The following is a 22,368-nucleotide window of genomic DNA, read 5'->3' on the forward strand; positions in this document are numbered from 1 at the left end:
CACTTTGCAAAAAACCAACAGCATTAATAGTGTTAAGTTAGTGGATAATGAAGCCATTAAATCAGAGAAACCTGAATTACTAAACATTGTTTTGGAGGAGCACCCAGGTGGCTCAGTAAGTTAAGCACCGGACTTCAGCTCCGGTCATGATCTCGCAGTTCGTGGGTTTGAGCCCTGTGTCTGGCTCTGGGCTGACAGCTCGGAGCCTGGAGCCTGCTTTGGATTCTGTGTCTCCCTTTCTCTCTGCCCCTCCCTTGTTTGCTCACTCTCTCTCTCTCAAAAATAAACATTAAAAAAATTTAAATCTTGTTATGGAAACCTCCTACCTCAACCACCCTAGAGCTTACCATGGTCTGAGACATAAGATAATAAGTTTCACTGAGTTAAAACCACTGAGATTTTTGTAACTGATCTCCTACAGTAGCTGAAGTTTAATGAAACTATTCCTTAAGGGGAAAAAAAATCAGCTGAATTTCCCTAAAAGGAGCAAGATAATGGCAGCATGTTCAAATACTACTTGTATTTGCATTCATCTGTTAGTGGGGTGGAGGGTGGGTATAGTAAAAATGACCTGAGATCTATCAGTAACTTGATAATTTAAAAAAAAATTACGTTTATTTATTTTGAGAGAGAGAGAGAGAGAGAGGAGGAGGGAAGGGGTAGAAAGAGAGACAGAGAGAGAATCCCAAGCAGGCTCTGCACTGCCAGAGCAGAGTCCAATGGTCATGAACTGTGAGATCATGACATGAGTTGAAATCAAGAGCCAGATGCTAAACCGACTGAGCTACTGACGTGCTCCTATATTCAAATTTTAGTAAGCACCTAGCCTTATTTAAAATCTTGTATCTATGAGCAACCCGTGTGTTTAAGATGGGAAACGGTAAAAGGCACAAAGTTATACAAAGAATTTAACAAAAGACACATGAATATCAAGGAAGTTAGGATTACAATTTATTTTAATAGATACTCAGATTCATCTTTTTGTCTTATTAGTCAAAAATTAAAATTACATGAAAAACTTAAACAAGAATTTTATAAGATGTAAAACCAACTGGTTATTTTTAAACCACCAGTTGTAGTCTGTCAGTAATAATGAGTGAAAGAAAACACAAATCTTAGACTGAATATTAGAAAACATAAAATACAAGTTAAAGTGATTGCTTTTGTTTTCCCCTTTAACTCCCAGTGCTCTTGGCCTCTTTATGATGTCACCTCTCAACATCATTAATTTGAACTTACAGTGCTTACTTAAGTCCTGGCAAATCATAGGTGGTGGAAATGTCTGTACCAAGATTGTAAGTCCTCTTGTCAAATTTTATATTTTTAAAATAACTGAAATGCTCTAGTTAGCTTTATATTTATTCTCTTTAGTATAAAGAGATGTCCATTATTATTCATTATAAACAAGAGAGTATGTGTTTAGCAGACACATACATTCTCAAGCAACATCATAGGCTGTTTTGATCCAAGACTTAACTAATTCATTCATTTCAGTGAAATATATGCATAGTTTTGGATAAATCTTTTTGAATGTGATCCTTACTTCATTTTTTTTTATCATACTGTATTTTGTAACATACAGAATAAAATGTTTCATGGTTCTCATTCAGGGAACTTTCACATCTTGGAGCCTATTTGGAAATCTCTGGGAATGTTTTTTTGTTTTGTTTTGTTTTTGTTTTCTGTTTTGTTTTAAACTTTATTTTTGAGAGAGAGAGTGGCACTGAGAGAGGAAGAGAGAGACTCCCAAGCACGCTCCTCACTGTCAGCACAGAGCTCGACGTGGGGCTCAAACTCATGAACTGTGAGATCGTGACTGGAGCAGAAATCAAGAGTCAGACACTCAACCGATTGAGCCACCCAGGCGCCCCTTGTTTTTTTTGTTTGTTTGTTTGTTTGTTTTTTTAAATTCTTTTTTTTTTATTTTTTTTATTTATTTTTTATTTTTTTTTTATTTTTGGGACAGAGAGAGACAGAGCATGAACGGGGGAGGGACAGAGAGAGAGGGAGACACAGAATCGGAAACAGGCTCCAGGCTCCGAGCCATCAGCCCAGAGCCTGACGCGGGGCTCGAACTCACGGACCGTGAGATGGTGACCTGGCTGAAGTCGGACGCTTAACCGACTGCGCCACCCAGGCGCCCCTGTTTGTTTGTTTTTTTAATGTCACAGTAACTGAGGAGTCTACTGACTTTTAGAGGGCGTGTATCAAGGATGCTAAACCTTTGGTAATAAGTGGGGCATCCCAACAGAAAGAAGATCAATTAAATACTAACTGTATTCCCCTTGAGAAATACTGAGTAGGCAAAAATACTTTGCAATGAAAAGCAGATTATGCAGACATGGGAAGTTTGACAATAGTAGCTTCCTTATGCTTAATTTATGTTGTGTTATAATGAGGTAGGGAAAGAAGACCTTAAATTATGTAAGCCTTTTAACTATGTAGACTTGGAAAAAAGGTGAAAGTATGAACTATGAAATAGAAAGAATGTAACTGGTTTTTATTTTGGACAGTACTTTTGAAGAAAAATAAAATACAACTCTTGAAAATAAACAAAATGGGCTTTAAAAGTCCCTAGTGCCTACTCCCTTATAATGCAATCATAAAGGACTACCATCAGTAAAAGGGTTCAAAGTATGTGTAATAATTAAAGGGTGAGGGACTTGCTGATGATTACAAAGCAATCTGTACTTTGGCATGTAACATGACAGAATTACACTGTATAATAATTACTTTAAAATGTTGAAGCACAATAAAATATTGATGGCATTACTATTATCATGAGCACTGCATGACTTTCAGAGAACTTCACACAAAGAGTTAAAAACTTATTTATGGTTCTATGACTATTTCTTTATGTTGTTTTCTGGTATAATCCTAAAACTCTCATGTATCATAGAAGGAACGTGTCGTTCAATTCATAATCAAATGGCCTCATTGTTAGCTAATGAAGCACACATACAAGTCCTTAATAACAAAATCTTATATTTCTTTGGGTTCAAATGGCAACTTTCAATTCAGTTACAAGAGAATTTGAGATGCAGAAAATAATTTTGTGCTTTTTCCTCTGAATTCTATGACAGGACCTTAATTCTGGACTTACATTTCTGTGTCATGGCTATCAACTTATAGTTGATAGAAGAAATTTTCTCCTTTCAGTTCAGTTTTCCCCCTCCCCACTTATTCCTCTTTAATACCCTTGTTCATCAAAACCTCAACAGCACCGTTCAAATGTTTCTCCTCTTCCTGCCTTTTCCTCCAACTCAGGTTGTATCAGTCAACCCAATCCTTCCATTTCTAATACTGAATAGACCTAAGGTTACTGAAGGAAGTAAGAGAGGTTTTCACAAAGAATGGGGCTATCTAAAACGTGAACTTCTTAAACTTCCAGTATTAACTTTTGGATCCCATATTGACTATACATTTTTTTCATCCCTCGAGTTGCATTAATAAGGTCCTCTCGTACCATCTTGCCTAGGAATTCACCTTGATATAGAACAAGGTATATGAATCTTAACACTATTGACATATTAGGAAGGATAACTACTTACTGGAGGACTGGGCAGGGGGCAGGGAGGTACTCTGCAGTGTAAGTAGCTAGCAGCATCCCTGGTCTCTACCCACTAGATGCCACTATCAGCACTGTGTGTACACCCCCCCCCCAAACCAAAAGATACACACAATTGTGATAAAAATATCTCAGATGTTGCAAATGTCCACTGCAGGCAAGGCATTAATAATAAACCCAGCTTGAGAAACACTACTCTAGAAAATGTTAAAAAAAAAAAAAAAGAGCGAATTTGACCATACTATACCTAGAGTCATCTTTCACCAAGACAATAACCATGTGACAGTTGAGTTTTGCCTTAAAAAAGAGACCTCTAGAACAAATACAAGAGTGACTCAGACCCAGTCTGTCCCTGGAAAACTTTCTGCCAACTACTTTATTTGTCATATATCTGATGCAGAATACAAAAATCAAAAGTCAGCCAGCAGGATATGTTATGAAACTCACATATAATGATTGTCTGCAGCCATTTTAAATCAAAATAAAGTAGGTATAACATTATTGAGAGCCCTTACTCTTTGAATTTATTATACATTTCAAAGATATACCAGAGATACAGTTAAAGGTAAGAGTAAGGGCAGGTTTATTGTATACAAAGATTAAAAATTTTAAGACTAAGAAAAAAAAGTCCTACAAATACAGTTACACATTTACTCCTTTAAAAGGAAAAAAACAACTTATTTCCAGTGGTAATATAAAAATAGATTTTTGTCATAAAAAATAAAGATCCCCATGTCTCCTACTTTGGGATCTCAATTTTTTATTTAGGAAAACCCAAACCCAGTTTCCCTTTCTAACTCATGAATGCATGACATTCCACAATGCTAACAATGGGCACCTTCTTTACTTAAAGCTCACACATATGTGGAATCTAACACAAAATGAAGAATCAGACCTATAAATACAGAGAACAAAGTGATGGTTGTCAGAGGGGAGGAGGATTGTGGGGATGGGCAAAATGCATGAAGGAGAATGGGACATACAGGTTTCAAGTAATGGAAGAAATAAGTCATAGAATAAAAGGCACAGCATATGGAATACAGTCAATGACACTGCAATATGACAGTGTTGATGTCAACTGTTAATATGACAGTTGTCAATATACAATGACACTGTTGTATGGTGACAGATGGCAGCTACACTTGCTGTGAGCAAAGCATAACATATAAACTCGTCCAATCACTATGCTACACACCTGAAATTAGTGTAACACTGTGTGCCAACTATACTCAAATAAAAAAAAAAATTAAAAGAAATCTTGAGATTAAGGAAAAAAAAAAGCTCAGAGACACTGAGACTGATTTTGAAATGATTAAATGTGTGCACTACACCTGAAGTGAAGGCAGGTTTTTGTGGCACCTGTTTTCCATTGCACCATGGTTAAGATGAAGTATTAGTTATTATGTTTCCTTATATACATATAGCCAGAGATCTTAATTCAAAAACTAGGTATATCAAGACAGAACAACCTTTTTGACTTGTTGCATTTTTTCTTTTTATGAATTAACCAATTGTTTCAAAATAGAAAATATAAAAAAAAATATGCTGACTTTGTGTGTGTGTGTGTGTGTGTGTGTGTGTGTGTGTGTGTGGTTTAATAAAAACTTTAAAAATTGAATCTAACTGCATCCTGGTCTAGAAATTTCTTGATGTCCCAGAGAGGTAAAGGGAGAGATGCTATTGCCAGGAGGACCTGATTTAGGCAAAAAAGTAGAAAAATGGTATCTATTCCCAGCAGGTTAAATTTATTGAATTGTTTATGGCATAGTGAGAACTAGAGTATTAAGATCATGGCTATTTTGGGATCCTATAAAATCTTCCCAGTGAAAATGAAAGAGAATTAAACTTATTTGTCACTAACCCTAACCTAACCAACCTTAAGAAACATTAAGAATTTTCAACCACACCATTAAGTTACATTGTGTCACTTTCTAATCAACCACTCTGCCACTCCCCCACAACGGGGCTGTTAAATTACCATAGAGAGCCTTGCCTATGCTTGAAATTCATACAAATTAGATCATACAGTATATACTTTTGTGTTTCTGGATTTTCTTTCAGTATAATTTCTTTTTGATTCATTCATGTTGCATATATCAACAGTACATTCCTTTACATTGCAGAGCAGTATTCCATTACATGAATATACCACACTTAGTTTTTCCATTCTGCTGATAGACATTTGAGTTACTTTAGTTTTTGGTTATTATGAATAAAGCTGCTATACACATTTTGTCCAAGTCTTTTTGTGAACTTCTCCTGGGTAAGGTACAGTGGAAATGCTGAATCATACGTATAGCACACATATGTTTAACTTTATTTTACAAACATCAAGTGGTATTCCAAAGTGACTGTACTATTTTACACCTACCACCAATGCTGAACATGTCAGATACTCTACACCTTTGCTGTTATGTTGTTAGCCTTTAATTTTAGTTGTTTTGGTAGGTATAAAGTACAAAGGATGTCTGTGAATCAGCAAATATATATTATGTATATGAATAAAAATATAGGTTTATACATATGCATATGTGTGTGTATATATATACATATGTATGTGTGTGTATGTATATATATATATATATAAAATTTTCCTCAAAAATTCACACAGAGCCCAATAATCTCATAGACTGTGAGATCATGACCTGAGCCAAAGTTAGACACTTAATGAACTGAGCCATTGAAGCACCCCTTTTAATGTTTATTTTTGAGACAAAGAGCAATCGACCAAGAGCAAGCATGAGCAGGGGAGGGGCAGACAGAAAGGGGGACAGAGGATCTCGAGCGGGCTATATGCTGACAGCAAAGAGCCTGATCCAAGACTTGAACTTGTAAACTATGAGGTCATGACCTGAACTAAAGTCGGACACTTAACTGAGCTATCCAAATGCCTCTTAGTTTTCTTGCACATATTTCAATAAATTTACCTCTAAGTAGTTTTTTATGGTATTGCAAATTATACTGTGTTCTTAAATTTATATTTTTAAATTTTTCCATTTATATTTAAAAATATGTAATTTTTAAAAAATTTTTATTTAAATCCAAGTTAGTTAACATATAGTGTATTAACGGCTTCAGGAGAATAATTTAGTGACTCATCATTTACATGTAACACCCAGTGCTCATCCCAACAAGTGCCCTCCTTGATGCCCATCATCCATCTTGGCGATCCCCCCACCCAACACCCCTCCAGCAACCTTCAGTTTGTTCTCTGTATTTAAGAGTCTCTTATGGTTTGCCTCTTTGTTTTTTCTTATTTTTCCTTCCTTTCCCCATGTTCATCTGTTTTGTTTCTTAAATTCCATATGAGTGAAATCATACGGTATTTGACTTTCTCTGACTTTCTTTGCTTAGCATAATACATTCTAGCTCCATCCAAATGGCAAGATTTCATAACTTATATAATTAGAGCCTATATCATACAATCTTATTACATTCACTTAACAGCTCTAAATAATTTTTTAAGTTTATTTTTATTTATTTATATTATTTAAAAAAATTCTTTAAACGTTTCTTCATTTTTGAAAGACAGAGGGTGAGCAGGGGAGGGGCAGAGAGAGAGACACAGAATCTGAAGCAGGCTCCAGGCTCTGAGCCTTCAGCACAAAGCCTGATGCAAGGCTCAAACTCAAGAACCATGAGGTCATGATCTGGGCTGAAGTCAGATGCTTAACCAACTGAGCCACCCACGTGCCCCAATTTATTTATTTTGAGAGAGAGAAAGAGAGCACAAACGGGAAGGGCAGAGAGAGAAAGAGAGAGACAGAGAATCCCAAGCAAGCTCTGCCTTGTGAGCATCAAGCTCAACACAGGGCTTGAACTCAGGAACTGTGAGATCATGACCTGAGTGGAAACCAAGAATCAACCAAAAGTGGGATGTTTGACTGAGTCACCCAGGTGCCCCTCCCTAAATCATTCTTTTTGTAGATGTTACTGGATAGTCCACTCAAGCATGTCTTCTATGAACAAAGACAATTTTACTTCTTCCTTTCCAATCTTAATGTTTCATTGTCTTATGGAACAAAATAGTCTGGATTGCAAGGTTGATTAGAAAGAGTGAGCATCTTTGCCTTATTTCTGGTTTCTAGAGGAAAGATAGTCAACATTCCACAACTGATTTTAGAAATGAGTATTGTCCGGAGACATTTTATCCATTTGAGGAAGGTGTCTTCTATTTCTATTTTTCTCAGAGTTTTAAATTATGAATTGATATAATTTTTTTCAAAAATTCTTCTGCGGGACGCCTGGGTGGCTCAGTTGGTTAAGCATCCGAGTCACAGAGAACTCTCTCTCTCTCTGTGCCCCTACCCGGCTGTGCTCTCTCTCTCTGCCCCTACCCCACTTGTACTCTCTCTCTCTCAAAAGTAAATATTGAAAAAAAATCTTCTATATATCTTGAAATTATTAGATGAATTTTCTTATTTGTTATTTGGAGTGACTGCCTGGGTTGATTTATACATGTTAAACCAAACTTATATTCCAGAAAGTAAATTTCAATGACCATGATGTATTTGCCATTTTATATATTGTTCAGTAACTGGTTAACAAATTGCTAAGGAAGTTTTGTGTCTGTGTTAATGCAAGATATTAGTCTATATACTCATTTCTCATAACTTCTCAAAATTTCTTTGAGAAGTTTTAGTGTCAGAATTATTTATATTGGTGTCAAAAATGAGTTGAAACTTCTTTCCCCTACCTCTTGTTTCTCAAAACCTTGTGTAGAGTTAGTATTTTTCCTAATTTTTTTTTTTAAGATCCGAGTTTAGGTCTGTGCTTTCCTTTCTTGGAAGGTTTTTGATAATGGATTCAATTTACTTATTATGGAGCCCATTCACATATTTATTATTTAATCATGTGTTTTGCTAAATTAGTTTTACAAGGAGCTCATCTATATCATTTGAGCTGCTGAAATTTTTGCCATACAATTATAAATAATATTTCCCATTATCCTTTAAAATCTACGTAGTTAAAAAACTTGCATCAATCCTGATATTGGTAATTTGTATTTTCTCTTTATTTTATCAGTCTAAGAGCTAATCAATTTTAATAATTAAAAAAACAAATTTTGGATTTTTTAATTTGCTTTAATTTTGTGTTCACTTTGTTTCTGGCTTATAGCTTTATTATTTACTCCCTCTAACTTTGAACTTAGTTTGATATTTTCCTAATTTTATTCATTTATTTTTCATATTTTCCTAATATTAAAGCAGGGATTTAAAACACTGTTGTAAACTTTTTTCTAATACCAGTCATTAAAACTATAAATTCTCCTTTGTGAACTGTAGTCCACAATTTTTGATACTATGTTATTCTTAATTGTTTCTTTTCGTAAATGTGCACTGTGATTTGATGATAGGTTTTTTAGAAGAACAATTTTTTAAAAAATTGTATATTTTCTATATAGTGACTTTGATTTCTAATTCAATTACTTGTTGATTAAAGAACAACTATAGAAATTATACAAGAAATAAATGGATCATGCCTATGTACATTTTAAATCACAAATTTAATATTGTTTCATGAATCTGAAATATTTCCTCTTTCAGAGTATTTAAAACAGAGATGTTCATAACCATAGCTGAACATCAAAATTTCTTCAGCAATATATTAACATACATTGGCTAGATCCAAACCTAGAGATTCAGATTGGCCAGATCCAGACTTAGAGATTCAGATACAACAGGGCAAGTGATTTTAATGCATGTCCTCAGTTAAGAAGAAAAACCATCACCAGCAACAACACCCAACTGTGTGGATGGAGCTACAGAGTATTATGTTAAGCGAAATGAGTCAGAGAAAAACGAATACCATATGATTTCACTCATATGTGGAATTAAGAACCAAATGAACAAAGGTTAAAGAAAAAGAGAGGTAAACCAAGAAACAGACTCTTAACTACAGAGAACAAACTGATGGTTACCAGGGGGAGATGGGTGGTGAAGTAGATTAAATAGGTGATAGGAATTAAGGAGTGCACTTGTTGTGATGAGCACTGAGTGATGTATGGAAGTGTGATAGCACTATATTGTAACCATGAAACTAATATTACACTGTATGTTAATTGGAATTTAAATAAAAGCTTAAAAAAAACTAAACCAGATAACTTATTGGTTAATACATCCTAAATTTTATTCAATTAAAATCATTTAAATTTTTATAGAGTGACAAAAATGTGCCAAGTTTTGTGCTAGGAAATAGACCCTAAATAAAAATATCAAGATACTTATTTTAATGTACTTTATTTTTCAATTTCTTTGAGTACAGTTGACATGCAATGTTACATTAATTTAAGGTGTACATTAGACTTCTCCATTATGCTATGCTCATCCCAAGTGTAGCTACCATTTGTCACCATAAAACATTATTACAGTATCATTGCCTATATTCCCTATACTGTGCCTTTTATTCTCTTTTATTCTAGTGACTTATTCATTCCCCAACTGGAAGCCTGTATTCCCACTCCCCTTCACCCATTTCGCTTTCCCCCACAAACCATTAGTTTGTTCTGTTTATGGATCTGGTTCTGCTTTTTGTTTATTCACCGTTTTGGTTTTTTTTTTTTAATTTTACTATGTAATTAATTCTTAATATTTATATAATGTCAAAATAAGTAAGATCCTGTGTATGTGTGTTTGTGTGTGTGTGTGTGTGTGTGTGTGTGTGTTTATGTGTGTCTGTAAGCCCCAAACTCACACACGATCAACAATGGCTTTATTTTTGTAATGCAATGAGATGTTGTAAAATAACATTTTTAGGGGTACCTGGGTGGCTCAGTGGGTTGCGCATCTGACTTGGGCTCAGGTCATGATTCACTGTTTGTGACTTCGAGCCCCACATCAGGCTTTATGGTGACAGCTCAGACCCTGAAGACTGCTTTGGATTCTGTATCTCTCTCTCTCTCTTCTCCCCTACTCCAATTCTGTCTCTCTCACTCTCAAAACTAAACATTTAAAAAATGTCTAAAATAACCTTTTTATATGAAATATTAATGTATGCCTCCAATGTGAATATTAGATAATAAAACATGCTCATATAGTACTGAAACAAATGGAAACTTTTAAATGAAAAATACTTTGCAAAATAGTTTTTATTTCTCAGATATTCCTAAAGAACAAAAATTAAAACAAATAAAAATCCGTATCGATACTTATGGTGCACACTGACACACATACACATTCACACACATATAAGTATGTCATTGAATGATTCAGATTTGCTTAAGTTCTGAGAATATTTTGAGGATCTGATTTTGCTTAAGTAATGCTTTTAAAGTGACATATTTGCTAAAATTCAATTGCAAGTGAATCTGGAGCATGAGATAGAGAAAAATAATTCAACTATGATGTCACAATTCTTTTTTAAAGTTTATATTTCAGACATGGCAATTTGGTAACTTTATAAACTGTTTTTTATTTACTTTGTTTTAGTTATGTTAAAGTTTGTGCAAAAGACACACATGTACTCATTTCTGTTTCTTCTAGAATAAAGTAATCTTACATAATAGTAGAGATCTGAGAATGCAAACTATTTCTCTAGTTGGTGATGGCAAGTGCTTACACATAATAGTGATCATTAGAGTGATTATATATAAATTAATTAAAAACTTTCCCTCTTATTTTAATAGCCAAAAAATAAACTTTGGAACATATGATAATTACATTCCAGGTAAGAAAGAATTTAATATTTACTTTTGAAACATGATTAATTTTAAGATTATGATTATTTTAAGGATAAGTGATTATTATCCTCTATTCAAAGGGATAAAGCAAGACCTCTTACAGAATATTATTAAAAATAAACCCTTTTACTTATAAGGCACCTTACTCATGGACTCAGCAAACACTTTCTAAGATATTTTGTTTTTAAATCAAACAAAGTTTAAGCAAATAGGTTCAGCAACATAAAGGTGTTATGTTAGAAATGATACATGTTAGAAATAAAAAATCAGATAATCTTACAGTTGAAAAGTAGTCTAGAAATTGGATAAACAACTCACCAATAACCACAATGACTTGTACTACATTCCTGCTAGACTATATCCCCCTGATAATAGGCCAAAAACCCAACAATCTGATGTTGAAGGCCTTCATATATCAAATGATTTTCCCTCATATAGTGAGCTTAAATATCTCTTTCATTCTGTATATTTTCTCATCGATCCTGTTTTCAGGAGACTCATGGGAAAAGTATATTTTCTCTTACACAAAGTATTACTACTGCACATGTTTAAATGCAGTGAAAATCTCTCACTAGTTTCATTTGTACCCTAAATGTCTCTAGCCATTCTCTTATAGTTTCCAGGTAACTTTACCCTCACAGTCACAATTCTATAGGTACTCTTAATTTGTTAGATTTTTTCATTAATATGCCACTTACATTTTTTTCAAATTTTTATTTAAATTCTAGTTGGTTAACATATAGTGTAATATTGGTTTCAGGAGTAGAATTAAGTGGTTCATCACTTATTTATAATACCCAGTGCTCATCAAAACAAATGCCCTCCTTAATACCCATCACCCAATAACAACAATGCTGTTATTAAGTGCACAACATTTACTCTTGTAGCTTGGAAAATTACTAACTAAAGGAATCTTAAGCAGTAGCATTTAGATTCAATCATATATTTACGAAATATTTTATAACAAGTACTGTGCTAAGTACTTTGGAGGCTACAGAAGTAGTTACCATATTTTCTGATCTCAATAGAATTTATTCTAACCTAAAGAATCTATAGCAAGAATCCAGACCCGGAGAGACAGAAAGATTATAAGAAAGCAGTAAAGATGTTTCTTTGCATTTATATCACAGACTGTATTAGTTTTACAATGACTAGTTATCTGTAAAACTGATCAAAATAGAAAAATAAATTTTTATTTTCATGTACTGATAGCAGAGAATTCCAAATATTAATAAAATAAATGAAGCCATAATTCGTATCATTTGTTTATTCATGAAGTCTATTATCTTACTGCCGTTTTAGTTCTGATGAAATTCTACTTACTCTAAAATGTTTGTTAAATATTTTCTTATTTTAGTCAGTGAATTAAGCAAAAAATCATGGAATCAGCAATACTTTGCCCTGGTATTTCCCAAACCACCACGGCCAGGAAAAAAAAGGAGATCAAAACCATCTCAACTACGAGACAATACAGCTCCTGTGAGTATTGAAAAGATCATATAATCTTACTAGTGATAAACTTGTGAAATCATGTATAGTTATGTGCTTTACAGATCAGTGCTGACCAATGGGATTTCTGTGATGATGGAAATATTTATGTATTTGCATTCCAATTTAGCTATTGAACATTCATTTTGAGAGGCTAGTCCAACTGAGGAATTGAATTTTACATCTCAACTCAATTCAATTCATTTCTCTTGAGGCTTATATACCATATTGGACAGCACAGTTAAAGGTAATTCAAATTCTACTACTTGACAAAAGTAGATATATTTTATTTTCATTTCACTGTATAAAAATTGGGCCTCTTATTTCATATTATTTCTTTAGTAACACCACACTATAGAAAATGTGTGTTCAAGAAGCACAAAAATCTGAGGATCCTAATGCTGCAGTTAATAAGAACATTCAGAAAATGTTCCCTAGCTAGAGAAACTCCCTCATTAAAGTTGTGGGGTTATATTATACCCTGATGAAGTTTTAATACTTCTTCAATGTAGAATTCAGTATTCTGAATACTTGAAGATAAATATTTCTTAATGTGTGTGGAGTCATCATGGGATATGAAATGTTAAAAAAAAAAAATTTCACAAGATAAATGTATCAACTCTTGTTTGTTTCAGGGAGTGTTTCTAATCAGTAGTGATCCTAGCTTATTCTGTAATCTCACACTCTTTGCTTTTCCTTTCTTTCTTTATTCAATTTATTTTTCCATTATTTGTTATCATTACTTGCTTTTTTTGCAATTAAGATTTTGCAAATACTTGGGTTAGGAGTTGAAAAGAAAATGTACCATTCTGCACAAATTTACTTGCACTGAATGTTACAGATTTTATCATTGTAGTTTCCTATCTGAAAGATATCAATTTATACCTTGCCAAGCAGTAGCAGTTTTAGGCTTGTACTTTTAACCACATGTAGCAATCCAAATTCCAGAGACCTTGAATGTGATAATAGAGAACAGGATATGCCTGAACATGAAACTATTAGATATTAGAGAATAGTTTCTGAGTTAGCCTAGTAATGGAGAGTGGGCAGAATATTTTAAGAATTCTCCAGAACACTGAGGAAAAAAAAGCCTCCCTGATTGTGAAATCATAAATGCTGATATGTCATTAGTCAGTGGAGGTCTCTACCAATTTTAACATAATATCTTGAGGGAATTATGAAGATCCTCTAGATTGAAATAAGGCCCACAATAATACATGAATATCAATTAGTCATAAAAAGAATGAAATTGGAAAAGCAAAATAAACTGAGATCTACAATGTATCCACTTATAAAAATCTAAAATCTTTTAATGGTTAAAGTTAAAATGTATTTGATATCTGGTAATAAAGGCTGTGTAACTTGCACACAAGTTGTTCATCATTATTCTAACCAATATTTCAGAAATATGATGAAGAGAAATTAAGAGAAGGTCCTAAACGACCGTTATGGATGCACAGTTCTTTAATGAGAATTTCTGAAAGACCATCTGATTATTTAGCTGCCAGGATATGGCCCCCACATAAACCAACCTATCACTCCAAGGAGGTTGCTAAAGTAGCAGATGTACACAAACCTGTATCTCCAGCAAGAGGTAAGAAAGATAAAGAACACAAGAAAGCAGACAAGAAAGACAAATCAGAATCAGAATCAGAATCCACAGTTTCAAAGGGACCACTAATAACTAGGAAGGAGTCAAAGAAAGATAAGGATATAGAAACAGGAACTAAAGGTGAAAAAGATGTTGCAAAAACAGATGTCAAAAAAGAGAAGAAACATACAAAGAAGGGTAAGGAGTCAGCTACAGAATCTGAAGAGGAACAAAAAGGTGCAAAAAAGGATACCAAAAAAGAAAGAAAAGATTCAAAGAAGGGTAAGGAGTCAGGTACAGAATCTGAAGGTGAAAAGAAAGATGCCAAGAAAGGTGCCAAGAAAGAAAAGAAAGATTCAAAGGACAAGGAGTCAGGTATAGAATCTGAAGGTGAGAAGAAAGATGCCAAGAAAGATGCCAATAATGAAAAGAAAGATTCAAAGGACAAGGAGTCAGGTACAGAATCTGAAGGTGAAAAGAAAGGGGCCACGAAAGGTGCCAAGAAAGATAAGAAAGACTCAAAGGACAAAGAGTCAGGTACAGAATCTGAAGGTGACAAGAAAGATGCCAAGAAAGAAAAGAAAGATTCAAAAAAGGGCAAGGAGTCAGGTACAGAATCTGAAGGTGAAAAGAAAGGGGCCACGAAAGGTGCCAAGAAAGATAAGAAAGATTCAAAGGACAAGGAGATAGGTATAGAATCTGAAGGTGAAAAGAAAGGGTCCACAAAAGGTGCCAAGAAAGATAAGAAAGACTCAAAGGACAAAGAGTCAGGTACAGAATCTGAAGGTGAAAAGAAAGATGCCAAGAAAGAAAAGAAAGATTCAAAAAAGGTCAAGGAGTCAGGTACAGAATCTGAAGGTGAAAAAAAGAATTCAAAGAAAGATGCCAAGAAAGATAAGAAAGATTCAAAGAAGAGCAAAGAATCAAGTATAGCATCTGAAGATGAAAAGAAGGGTGCCAAGAAGGATAAGGATGGGAAAAAAGATTCAAAGAAACCAGGAGAAAAAGATGATGAGTCAAAAGACAAGAAAGAATCCAAGAAAGATGCAAAGAGAAAGGTGAGTAAAAAAGAGAAGAAAGATGAAAAGCCCAGCGGGACAGATACTGAATCAAAAGATGATGCCAAGAAAGATGCCAAGAAGAATGCCAAGAAAGATGCCAAGAAAGATACTGACACAGAATCTCCTGATGCAAAGAAGGATACAAAGGATGCAAAGAAGGATGCAAAGAAGGATGCTAAGGCAAAGAAAGGCAAGTAGGCCTTGGATAAAATTCAAAAGCATGTTTGATAAAACAATTTTAGCAATCTGATACTAAATCTATGAGTGACAGGGGGCCTCAAAGAATCAAATAATTTTTAAAGTGGAGCAAAGAAGAATACAAAGAAAGACTCATAAAATCATAAAAATATAAAGAAGAAAAGAAAAATTAAGAGATGATTCAATGAAGAACTTGGAGGATACATATGCTAAGTTTGGGGATATGAAGGATTCAATGAAATATCCCTACAAATGTTCAAAGAAGAATATTCAAATCAGGATGTAGAAGTTAATGACACTGGATCTGTGGATAGCAAAAAAAAAAAAAATATATATATATATCAAGACTTCAAAAAAATCCAAGGAGGTAGACATTCAATCTATATAATCAAACTGTAAAGCTGCATCCACAGATTTAAATAAAGAACTACAGGTGTATCAGAGGAAGTCAAAAAAATTTCAGAAAGTCTTTCAAATAAGTACAAATTAAAAGTAGCATTCTTCAAAAAAAATATGGAAGGAAGGAAGGAAGGAAGGAAGGAAGGAAGGAAGAAAAGAATTGCTTCCTTGTGAACCTATACCATCATCCCTGAAGTGTAAACAGCCACACCAGGTTGATGGAAATTAAATTCCACATCCAAGCCAAGACAAACACACTTGGTAAGTTAGTTTTGTTTTTTAAGCGAAACTGGATTAAACAGTAATTGAGTCAATTTAAAGTTTGAATTGAAATATACCATTCTTACAAAAATCTGTGTCATCTGCCGAGTATGTTTTGCTGGAATTTGGTAGAATTGAGTAGAATTTACTTAGGGCTTTCTCATTATAGAAATTACTGATGAATTTGGTAACAATAACACAAGAATGAAGACTTTAAAAGTATCAACAAAAAGGTTAATTAGAATTATTTATCATGAGAGAGGAGACTGATTTTTGATACATGGAAACTAACAATTATCAAGAGTTTTTTGGTTTTTTTTTTTCTTTAAACAGAATATAGTAGCCAACTTCTCTCCATTTAAGACAGGAAAATCAAACTTTTCCAAATTGCCAAGGTAAGTAAATTTATTTTTTATTTTATTTATTTTTGGGGGTGTGCGGGGAAGGAGAAAAGGGAGGGAGAGGAAGAGGGAGAGGGAGTGGGGGAGAGAGAGAGAGAGGGAGAATCCCAAGCAGGCCCCATGCTCAGCACAGAGACCAACATGGGGCTCAACCCCACAACCGTGAGATAATGACCTGAGCTGAAGTAAAGAGTCAGATGCTCAACTGACTGACCCACCCCAGGTGCCCCGCACCGTAAGTAAATTTAAACAAGTCTAAAGAGACACCTGATAAATTGCTAATACATATACAAAACCAAATTATCCAGAATTCAACAGGGTCTAACAGAGTGAAAGCATTTACATATTTTTTATATATGAAAACAATTAACTTTGTATTTTTATAACTATGTTAAACTCTCTCGTGATCCATAAGTCCGATTAATGTGACAAAAAATTTTTTAAAAAAAGCAATATAAAGCACAACGCAAAACTCTCTGAATGCCCAATTAGTGGAAATTAAATTTCTTTAACATTCTCTCTCAGATAAACTCAACATTGTTGCAGAACTTGCTAAGTGACTTTCCCTCATTTTTATCCATCCCAATATAAATTCTGAATACAAAATAAAGCTTCTCCTTGATACTCCTATTCCACATACTTTCAAGAGCTACCTTTCTGTGAACAGAAGTATAATTATGTTGCCTGGTCTTTAAACATTGGCCCCTGTTCCCCTACATCAACTACTCAAGGATTCATGGCTACTGGAATTTATGGTCTTCCAGGCTGCCCTACCTTGCAGATCTGACTCAGCTGTAATGACATAGAGTCAAATCCTGTCCCACTATTCTCTCCCTCTTCCAGGAAAATCATTCTTTTTCTCCCTTTGCTTTATAGTAAAATACTATATTCAGATTTTCAAAATTTTCTGAAAATGTTAGCATCTCTCCCAGGATTTAGGGAATCATTTAAAATCCCCTAGGGGAGCCTGGGTAGCTCAGTTAAGTTTCCAGCTTTGGCTCAGGTCATGATCTCATGGTTCACGAGTTAGAGCCCCACATCGGGCTCTGTGCTGACAGCTCAGAGCCTAGAGCCTGGAGCCTGCTTCAGATTCTGTGTCTCCCTCTCCGTCTGCCAACTCTCCCCCACTCATGCTTGTCTCTCTTCCTTTCTCTCTCTCTCTCTCTCTCTCTCTCTCAAAAATAAACACTAAAACATTTTTAAAATCCCCTATTCCTTTAAAACAAAAGCCCTTAGATTATTGTCTAACATAGTATTCAGAAGTCAACTTTTAGGTTAAAATTTAATGTATAGTACAATAATAACTGAGCTGTCTTTACCATTCTACTGAAATGCATGAAGGTCCCCCGAGAACCTCTTGGAGTTCCAGTTGCAATGTCTTTTTATCCTAGCCCCTCTTTTCTATGTATTTCTCTATATTTATTCCATCTATTCCCATGGCTTTATACATCATTCTTATTCTGCTGAAGCCTTCGTTTTATTTATTTTTTTTTAGTTTATTTTTGAGAGAGAGAGAGAGACAGAGACAGTGAATGGAGGAGGGGCAGAGAGACAGGGAGAAAGAGAATCCCAAGCATGCTCTGCACTGTCAGCACAGAACCTGATGCAGGGCTTGAATGCATGAACTGTGAGATCATGACCTGAGACAAAACTAAGAGTCAGATGCTTAAACCCACTGAACCACCCAGGTGCCCTGAATCCTGTATTTTAAATCTAGTACTGACCTTTCCATTTAGATCCAAAATCATGTGTCTAAATATTAAGTTAAAGCATATACTTGACTGTCTTCTAGACATCTCAAAATTAACAAGTCCCAAAGAGAACTCAATACCTCTCCACCCAAACCTGTTTTCCCCAGGTATTCACCAACTCAGTAAATGATGACTGCTGACTCAATCAAAAATTGGTGGGTCATTCACAATTATTTTGTTTCTCCATTCTTATCTATTATTAAGTCCTGCCTGGCTACCACCAATATTTAAATTGTTCTGCTTCACTCCATTTATACCACTTTTACATTAGAAGTCCAATCAGCCATTATATTTCACTTGGAAATCCCAAAGCCCCCTAAATGCAGGTAAAACCGCCTACTTCAACTCTCGTAACCACCAAACACCCCTTCTCAACCCAGAAATCATGTTCCTCCATTACTCTAAGTCTTCTAGTGTATTGATGTCACATTTAGCATAAGCTTGCTTGCTTTTTTTTTTTTTTTTTTTTTTTTTTTTGCTCTAGCTTATATAGCCTTTAATTATCTGGTTTCTGACTACTTATCTGCCTTCATGTGGTAGCAAAATTGTCTACCATGCTCTTGTGACACTGGATTTCTTTCTGTATTTAACCATATAGATCATTACACTTTCAAGGCTTCACACTGTTTCCTCTGCCTATAACACAATTCTTCTAGAACTTTACATTGCTGACTCCTAATTATTTATACTTAGCTTAAATTTTACCTTTCCAAACATTTAAAATATATTTTATTTTTAGAGTATTTTTAGGTTCACAGAAATATTGATGATAAGGGGAAGATTTTTCCCATATATCCACCTATACATGCATAGCTTCCTCCATTTATCAACATCCACCACCCGGGTAGTATATTTATTACAACTGATAAGCCTATATAGACATATCATCATCACTCAAAACACATAATTTCTATTAGGGTTCACTCTAGGTGGTGTACATTCTATGGATTTTTAATGCATAATGACATATATCAACCAACAGAATCATACAGAGTAATTTCACTGCCCCTAAAAATCTACGTGCTCTACTGTTTCATCTCATCTTTCCCTCTTACATCTGGCAACTGCCGATCTTTTCACCGTCTCCATAGTCATATAGCTGAAATTATAGAATAGGTAACTTTTTCAGGCTGGCTTCTCTTATTCATCTACATGCATTTAATATTCTCCCATGTCTTTTCATGGCTTGAAAGCTCATTTCTTTTTAGCATTGAGTAATATTACATTGTCTAGATGTACCACAGATTATTTATCTATTCACCTACCAAAAGACATCTTGTTTGACTCTAAATTTTAGCAATACTGAATAAAGATGCTATAAACATTCATCTGCATTTTTGCATGTACATATCTTTTCATCCTATTTGAGAAAATACTATGGAGTGCAATTGCTGGATTGTATGATAAGGCTATGTTTAGTTTTTTCAGAAGTAATGTATGCTTAAAAAATTGCTAAGATGGGATCTTATGTTATGTTTTCTTATATAGATGATGATAATAGTATATAAAAAAGGTAGGAGGAAACTTTTGGAGGTTATGGATAATGCTTATGATACAGATTGTGGTGATGGTTTCATAGGTGTATACGTACCTCCAAAATCATCAAGTCATCAAGTTGTACACATTAAACTTGCACAGCTTTTTGGGTGTCTCATATATATATATATATATATATATATATATATATATATATATATATATATATAAAATTCTAATTCTGTTATTTATTTAGCTCAAAAGGATATGGATATGGCCCAATCTCATTTGACAAGGCTCCTATAATGTAACTTTACTCCATTTCAAAGGGCATTGTATTTTTTAAGTTTATTTATTATTATTTTGAGAGAGAGAGGCAGAGAGCACACAAGTTGGAGAGGGGCAGAGAGAGACAGAAAGAGACAGAATCCCAAGCAGGCTCTGCACTGTCAGTGTGGAGCCTGATGTGGGGCTCGAACTCACCAACTGTGAGATTATGATCTGAATGGAAGTCAGACACTTAACTGACTGAGCCACACAGGTGCCCCACTTTACTCCATTTCTAATGGTTAGCTCAACTTGGAAGTTGTGTTACCTAGCTTAGTACTCTCCTTCCTATTTATAGACTGGTATTAGTAGACTTTTATTTTAATTTCCTATTCCCACTCCATAAGAGAAATTAAGATTTTATCCCCTCTAAAATCCAGGGGGAAAGTACACATAGTTTTTTGTTTTTGTTTTGTTTTGTTTTTTTTTTTTTTTTTTTTGAGTCTTTATATGTAGCTCTGATTTCTGAACTAAGTTACTTAATTCTTCCATAAGGACTACTAGGATAACCTCTAAATGACTTTATTCATCAGCTTATACCTTGACCTATGGCAGAGGATATTAGCTTTTCTCCAAAGCTGTGTTCTATTTCCCAAATGTAGGTTATGAGTTGTTAGAAATATATAGAAATGATTAAAGAAAAAATTATATTGCCACTCATATGAAATATAGGGTTTTAGCCATTAAAATAAAAATATAATACAGCAATATAAATATCCGCCTATCGATGACAATTAATACATGTCTCTAAGAAGTATCCAGTTTTCTAACTTTTAGTTATTTGCTAACTTTTCTTCACACATAACAACGAGCAGCAGAGACAATTAGTTGTCAATTATAGGGTGTTTTTCTAACCCTCTTTACCTTGTCTCCTTAGTACCAAAGCCAAAAGTGGAGGTGAAACAAGTTAGCAGATCAATTCAAAGGCAAAAATCCACATAAAGGACAAACTCCTACTCAATAATCCTGCCCTATCTTTCACTTCTCAATTTAGCCTTTTAATCACACAGTTTGAATGTATAAGATATTTTTCCTCTTTTACTGATTCATTTTCCCTCGAGTAAAATGGAGAGCTGTAAAAGTGAAATACAGATGTGAAAGAATTGCTAGCTTTGTATGCTTGTTAATATATGATTAATTCACTGCAAAGGCTTGGAGTGGTGGCTAAAGAATTTCAAATGTGACTAAAACCACAGAATATCATAAAAAAAAGAAATATCATAAAACAAAAACAAATCTTTAGAAACGTATATGTCCTGAAAGAAATATGTCAATCTTCTGGCCTCCTTATGTGAAAAAATAAAGTAGTATAATAGATCATTAATTAGTCATGTCTGATTTTATAGAATTCTATAAATATTCCACATCTTGACTTATCAACTGCAGTGGTATGGTTATTTGCAAGGTGCTTTCGAATTATTTTTCTCCTCTGTATGTGTATGTCTCTGTGTGTCTATGTAATATTGTCAATAACACAGAACAAGTAAGAAAATCTGTTAAAAGTGAATGTCATGAAAGATGAAATGACTGATGGATTTGAGAACTCTGTTTTATGTAGGGGGAACAAATATCACATTATGTCCAATTTTCTAAAACTGCAGGAAAATTTAGATATTATCAATTTTCTTTAATTCTAATAAAACTATCAACAATAATTTTAAACATATAAATAGGAAATAAGTACTAACATCAATAACAATTGATTTTGCACTCAAAACAGTATTTTCTGCCTGTGTTTCACATAACTCAAAGCACCACTTCTCTGTTTTATAGATGGAAATAGTTCAAGCCTTGTCCTAGACTTCTAAGATGCTACTCCAATTGAAAAAAAACCTAGTTATACCTGTATTACAATCCACACTCCAGCATGAAGTAGACATCTGGAGATTAACATGACTTCTCCATGCCATTCATTATCTCCTTTCAGTTGCTAGTATTCATGAGCTTCTTTCAAAGGGTCACACTTTATCCTTCCATGTCCTCAGTGATATCTGCACTGCAGTATACATATTACCTCCTTAAGAAATGTTGCTGTAAAACTAATTGAATTAAAAACATTTTCTCCCATTCCACAAATTGCCTTTCACTCTGTTGATTGTTTTCCTTGCTGTGAAGATATCCTTTGAAGTAGTGCCACTTGTCTATTTTTTGCTTTTACTGCCTGTGCCT

General features: G+C 34.2%; 1 protein-coding gene across 1 annotated transcript in view; it reads left to right on the forward strand.

The window, feature by feature from the left end:
* Positions 1–1,228: 1,228 nt before the first annotated feature.
* The window catches only part of CYLC2 (cylicin 2), a 43,401-nt gene continuing 22,261 nt past the window's right edge, over positions 1,229–22,368 (forward strand). The window contains exons 1-6 of the mRNA XM_007089255.2: positions 1,229–1,295; positions 11,193–11,233; positions 12,604–12,725; positions 14,139–14,619; positions 15,169–16,244; positions 16,578–16,639. Of these exons, the coding sequence (XP_007089317.2) occupies positions 1,279–1,295; positions 11,193–11,233; positions 12,604–12,725; positions 14,139–14,619; positions 15,169–15,584 (1,077 nt within the window). The 5' untranslated portion in view covers positions 1,229–1,278 and the 3' untranslated portion in view covers positions 15,585–16,244; positions 16,578–16,639. The remainder of the gene's footprint in view (positions 1,296–11,192; positions 11,234–12,603; positions 12,726–14,138; positions 14,620–15,168; positions 16,245–16,577; positions 16,640–22,368) is intronic.

This window comes from Panthera tigris, chromosome D4 (genome assembly GCF_018350195.1).
Source record: "Panthera tigris isolate Pti1 chromosome D4, P.tigris_Pti1_mat1.1, whole genome shotgun sequence".
Lineage (NCBI taxonomy): Eukaryota > Metazoa > Chordata > Mammalia > Carnivora > Felidae > Panthera > Panthera tigris.